Here is a 6562-nt window from a genome sequence, read left to right on the forward strand (position 1 = left end):
TGTCTTTTATTAAGTTTTCATTAATGTAATTCATATTCATTATCCTTTTTAAATTCAAAACTTTTTTAAGACATACAAAATGTCAAAGGTACAATAGTGGGAGTGGAGGGAATAGGCAAAGATGTGGCCAAGGACATAAGGGAGAAGGCATGAAAAATATGTTAAATATGATAGTAAAAATTTGAAGTGATATATAGTAATTAAGAAGCTATCGTGCAGGTCTAGGTTTTGTTCAGACATGATTAAATCCTAAAGTTTATAGGATAAGACATACATGCATATCTGTTTATAAAAGCTTGTTTCATTATTTGAGATCATTTTCCAAAACAGCTTAGAGCTCTGTGTTGAGAGGTCAGAGAGGAAGAGAGAACTGAGACACTGAACCTCAGTGAGCTGCAAACACAGGAGGTTTTTGTTCAGCCCTGGAGCACTGTGGGAGGATCATTCCAACTCTGCTGACAGAAATAGGTTGCAGTATCATCAGCCTCCACAGGATCAATGGTGAGGGTAAAGTCTGTCCCAGACCCACTGCCACTGAACCTGGCAGGGACTCCAGATTCTAGGTTGGATGCACCGTAGATGAGGAGTTTGGGTTGCTGTCCTGGTTTCTGTTGGTACCAGTGCATACCTGTACTGACACTTTCACTGGCCCTACAGGAGATGGTAACCCTCTCTCCTGGAGACACAGCCAAAGCAGGAGACTGGGTCAGCACAGTGTCACCAGTGGAGCCTGGAATGAGAAACACACAGACCATTGTTATATATGTTTAAAAACCTTCCCAGCAGAGAACCTTTTAATTTAAATTTTTAAGAATAATTGTGGACATCACTCTGAGAAGCCAGAATATCAAGGGGAATGGGGAAACAAAGGAAAAAAATTACAAATGTCCTAATTATAATGATCAAGGGCCCAGAGGCATGGAAAGTCAAGACAGCCAAAGAAGTTTCTCCCAACACTTCTCTGCACCCTCACCTGGAACCCAGAGCAGCAGCACCCATAGCAGGAGTCTGTCTGTCTCCATCTCTGAGAGCTGGAGGAGAGAGGATGATTCTTAATGTTGTGCCAGCTGCCCTTAAAGGAGTCTGGGCTGTGGGATAATGACTCCATATGCAAATCAGCTCAGCAGGGTGTGTACTGCTGCTGAAAGAGCACCTGGTACCATTTCACCCACAGGGAGTCGGTGTCAGCAGAAAATTCAATGGAGCATAATATGTATCTTACTAAAACATGAAAGTCTATTTTATTAAATCTTTTTCCATGTGGTCTCTCTAAGGTGTGATGTGTGGGATTGCAAAAAAAAAAATGTACTATGTAAAGAAAGTAAGATATTTCAAGAACAACTAGGTACCTCAAAATTATATACACATAATGATAGTTTATTTTTTGTTTTCATGTGTTTTAATCTTTGTGAAATTTCCTATAAAATGTTGTATTTATATTAATTTTACCCTACCCCACCAACTCTTTTCATGCTCCTCATCTTCTCCCAAAGTCATTATCTTACAAATAATTGTTTTGTGTGTGACTGATTGAGAATGAATAACCTATCACAGGAACATACTCTCCTTTATTTATCAGCAGTTAACAGATTGTAGCTCTTCATGTATGAGTAGAATCTTGTGAGATTCCCAAATCTACATTGGTATTTTAACTGTTATTATTCAGGTCTTGTTTATTTAGGCAGCTGTACCATAAAGATTCCTTGAGAACAGCTTCTCAGTACTTATAAGAAAACTCACCCTTCTGGATATTGCTGTGTTTCACAGGCTTTACAGATGAGTGGAACTAATTATTGCTTTTCATTTTAGGCAGTTAGCTTAGGTCTTTGCAATATAGGAAGAACTAGTCTCTGGAGAGGAGATTTCTAGGTTGGTTCTAGTTCTATTTTTCCAAGTCCTGTGTCTGAAATATGCAGTATTTTCAGTAATAGGCTCACAATTGGAAAGTGACAAAGGACAACATCAGTAGCCTTGTTCAGAATCCCCTGATCAACTACTTGAAAGGAAGTTTCCTGTGCTAGGGCACTGGGGCTTTTCCTAAGATAACTTACACACTATGTCCACTAGGCTGCATTCAAATTCAGTGTTCCTCCTGCACCTACCACTAAGCACAGAAATCTCAAGTTTTGTCACCATTCCACGCTTAGTAAATAGGTACTTTTTATTGCATATTCTATGTATTTAGATTTCAAACCCTTTCCCTGTCCCCCATCTCCAATAACCCATTCTTCTCCCATGAACCCACTCCCACCAAAACACCCTGGCATTACACTACACTGGAGAAAAAAGCCTTCACAAGAACAATAGCTTCTCTTCCTAGTGATGCCAGACAATGTCATCCTCTGCTACATATGGGGCTCCAGCCATGTGTACGCTTTGGTTGGTGGTTTAGTCACTGAAAGCTCTGGGAGGTAAGGTTGGTTGATATTGTTGTTCTACGTATGGGGTTGCAAACCACCTCAGTTCCTTCAGTGCTTTCTCTAACTTCTCCATTGGGGTCCCCATGCTCAGTCTGACAGTTAGCTGCAAGCACCTTTATCTGTATCAGTAAGGTTCTGGCAGAGCCTCTCAGGAGACATCCATATCAGGTTACAGTCAGAAAGCACTTCTTGGTATCAGCAATAGTGACAGGGTTTGTTGAATGCGTACAGGATAGATTCCCAGTTGGGACAGTATCTGGTAACCTTTTCTTCAGTCTCTGCTCCACTCAGTGTCCCTGTATTTCCTCTGGTGAGTATTCTGGTTCCCCTTCTATGAATGACTGATGCATTCATATTTTGGTTTTCCTTCTTGAGCTTCATGTGGTCTGTGAATTGTACCTTGAGTATTACACCTTTATGGCTAATAACTGCTTCTCAGTGAGTGGTGCACACCATGCGTGTTATTTTGTGACTGGGCTACCTCACTCAGGATGATATTTTCTAGTTCCATCTATCTGTCTAAAAATGTCATGAAGTCATGGTTTTTAATAATTGAGTAGTACTCCATTGCATAAATGTACCACATTTTCTGTATCCATTCCTCTGTTGAAGAACATCTGGCTTTTTCTTCCAGCTTCTGGCTGTGATAAATAAGGCTACAATGAGCAGGGCGGAGCATGTGTCCTTTTTAAATGTTGGAACATCTTTTGGGTATATGCCCAGGAGAGGTATAGCTGGGTCCTCAGACAGCACTATCTCTGATTTTCTGAGGAACCTCCAGACGAATTTACAGCATGGTTGTACCAGTTTGCAATCCCACCAACAAAAGAGGAGAGTTCCTTTTTCTCAAATCCTTGTCAACAGCATCTGCAGTCACCTGAGTTTTTGATCTTAGCCATCCTGAAAGTGTGAGGTAGAATCTCAGCGTTGTTTTAATTTGTATTTCTCTGATGACTAAAGTTGTTGAATATTTCTTCAGGTACTTCACAGCCATTCGATATTCCTCAGTTGAGAATTTCTTTTTTATTTAGCTATGTATCCCATTTTTAAAAGGGTTATTTGATTCACTGGAGTCTAACTTCTTTGTGGTTTTTTTTGTAAATAATGGTATTGGCGCTCTATCGGATGTAGGATTGGTAAAGATTGTTTTCCAATCTTTTGTTGGCTGTTTTGTCCTATTAACAGTTTCCTTTACCTTACAGAAGCTATGCAATTTTATGAGGCCTTATTTGTCTGTTGTTAGTCTTAGAGCATAAGTCATTGGTTTTCTGTTCAGGAAAATTTCCCCTGTGTCTATATGTTCAATGATTTTACCTACTTTGTCCTCTATAAGTTTCATTGTATCTGCTTTTATGTAAAGGTCTTTCAACCACTTGGACTTGAGGTTTGTATAAGGAGATAAACAGGGGTAAATTTGCATTGTTCTACATGCTGATCACCTGTTGAAACTTAATCATTTGTTGAAAATGCTGTCCTTTTTTCTTTCTTATCATCCCTAAACACATTTCTTCATTTTTTATTGGATATTTTTTATTTACATTTCAAATGATATTCTTTTTCCGCACACAACAACCACCCCACCCTGACACTCCCCTACGCTATCAATTCAGCCTTGGCAGGACCAAGGGCTTCTCTTCCCATTAGTGCCCAACAAGGCCATCCATCCTCTGCTACATATGCAGCTGGAGTCATGGATCTGTCCATGTATATTCTTTGAGTACGGGTTTAGTCCCTGGAAGCTCTGGTTGATTGGTATTGTTGACCTTTTGATTGAAAGTCAATTTTATTCAATATTAGAATGACTGCTCCAGCTCGTTTCTTGTGACCATTTGCTTGGAAATTTGTTTCCAGCATCTTACTCTGAGGTAATATCTGTCTTTGTCACTGAGGTGCATTTTCTGTATGCAGCAAAATGTTGGGTCCTATTTACATATCCAGTCTGTTAGTCTATATCTTTTTACTGGAGAATTGAGTTCATTGATGTTAAGAGCTATGAAGACATAGTGATTCTTGTTTCTTGTTATTTTTGTTGTTAGAGGTGGAATTATGTTTGTGTGGTTATCTTCTTTTGAGTTTCTTGAAAGATTAATTTCTTGCTTTTTCTAGGGTGTAGTTTCCCTGTGTTAAAGTTTTCCATATATTATTCTATGTAGGCTGGAATTGGGGAAAAATATTGTGTAAATTTGGTTTTGTTATAGAATATCCTGGTTTCTCCATAGTAATTGAGTGTTTTGCTTGATAGAGTATCCTGCACTAGCATTTGTTTTCTCTTACCATCTGTAAGACATCTGCACAGGATCACCTAACTTTCATAGTCTCTGTTTAGAAGACTGGTTTAACTCTGATAGGTCTGACTTTATATGTTATTTGACATTCTTCCCTTACTGTTTTTAATATTCTTTCCTTGCACTGTGTATTTGGTGTTTTAATTATTGTTTGATGGGAGGAATTTCTTTTCTGGTCCAATATGTTTAGACTTCTGTAGGCTTCTTGTATGTTTGTGGGCATCTCTTTCTTTAAGTTAAGGAAGTTTTCTTCTACAATTTGTTTAAGATATTTACTTGCCCTTTTACTTGGGAATCTTCATTCTCTTGTATTCCTATAATTCTTGGTTTGGTCTTCTCATTGTGTCCAAAATTTCCTGGATATTTCAAGTTAAAAGATTGTTGCTCTCATAATAGTCCAAAATGATATAAAATACCTTGGTCTGACTTTAACCAAGCAAGTGAATGATCTGTATGATAAGAACTTCAAGCCTCTGAAGAAAGAAAGTGAAGATCTCAGAAGATGGAAAGATCTCCCATGCTCATGGATAGGCAGGACATGCAATCCTTATCAAAATTCGAACCAATTCTTCATAGAGTTAGACAGAACAATTTGCAAATTCATCTGGAATAACAAAAAACCCAGGAGAGCTAAAACTATCCACAACAATAAAAGGACTTCTGGGAAAATCACTATCCCTGAACTCAAGCAGTATTACAGAGCAATAGTGGTAAAAACTGTATGGTATTGGTACACAGACAGACAGATAGACCAATGGAACAGAATTGAAGACCCAGAAATGAACCCACACACCTATGGTCACTTGATTTTTGACAAAGGAGCCAAAACCATCCAATGGAAAAAAGATAGCATTTTCAGCAAATGGTGCTGGTTCAACTGGAGGTCAGCATGTAGAAGAATGCAGATCAATCCATACTTATCACCCTGTACAAAGCTTAAGACCAAGTGGATCAAGGACCTCCACATCAAACCAGATACACTCAAACTAATAGAAGAAAAAGTGGGGAAGAATCGTGAACACACGGGCATTGGAGAAAATTTCCTGAGCAAAACACCAATGGCTTATGCTCTAAGATCAAGAATCTACAAATGGGATCTCATAAAACTGTGAAGCTTCAGTAAGGCAAAGGACACTGTTGTTAGGACAAAACGGCAACCAACAGATTGGGAAAAGATCTTTACCAATCCTACAACTGATAGAGGGCTTATATCCAAAATATACCAAGAACACAAGAAGTTAGACTGCAGGGAGACAAATAACCCTATTAAAAATGAGGTTCAGAGCTAGACAAGGAATTCACAGCTGAGGAATGCCAAATGGCTGAGAAACACGGAAAGAAATGTTCAACATCTTTAGTCATAAGGGAAATGCAAATCAAAACAACCCTGAGATTTCACCTCACACCAGTGAGAATGGCTAAGACCAAAATCTCAGATGACAGCAGATACTAGCAAGGATGTGGAGAAAGAGGAACACTCCTCCATTGTTGGTGGGATTGCAAATTGGTACAACCATTCTGGAAAAGAGTCTGGAAGTTTCTCAGAAAATTGGACATTGAACTACCTGAGGACCCAGCTATACCTCTCTTGGGCATATACCCAAAAGATGCCCCAACATATAACAAAGTCACATGTGCCACTATGTTCATAGCAGCCTTATTTATAATAGCCAGAAGCTGGAAAGAATGCAGATGCCCATCAACAGAGGAATGGATACAGAAATTGTGGGACATCTACACAATGGAGTACTACTCAGCTATCAAAAACAATGATTTTATAAAATTCATAGGCAAAAGGATGGAACTGGAAAATAACCTGAGTGAGGTAACCAAATCACAGAAAAACACACATACTAT

The 6562-nt window shown here is 38.8% G+C and overlaps 1 gene segment (V, D, J or C); it reads right to left on the bottom strand.

Annotated features, from left to right (window-relative positions):
* Positions 1 to 281: 281 nt before the first annotated feature.
* Positions 282 to 1100, bottom strand: LOC134486795 (Ig kappa chain V-III region MOPC 63-like). The segment is given in 2 exon segments: positions 282 to 730; positions 974 to 1100. Coding segments are annotated over 2 exon segments (363 nt in total).
* Between the last annotated feature and the right edge of the window lie 5462 nt (positions 1101 to 6562).

This window comes from Rattus norvegicus, chromosome 4 (assembly GCF_036323735.1).
Source record: "Rattus norvegicus strain BN/NHsdMcwi chromosome 4, GRCr8, whole genome shotgun sequence".
NCBI lineage: Eukaryota > Metazoa > Chordata > Mammalia > Rodentia > Muridae > Rattus > Rattus norvegicus.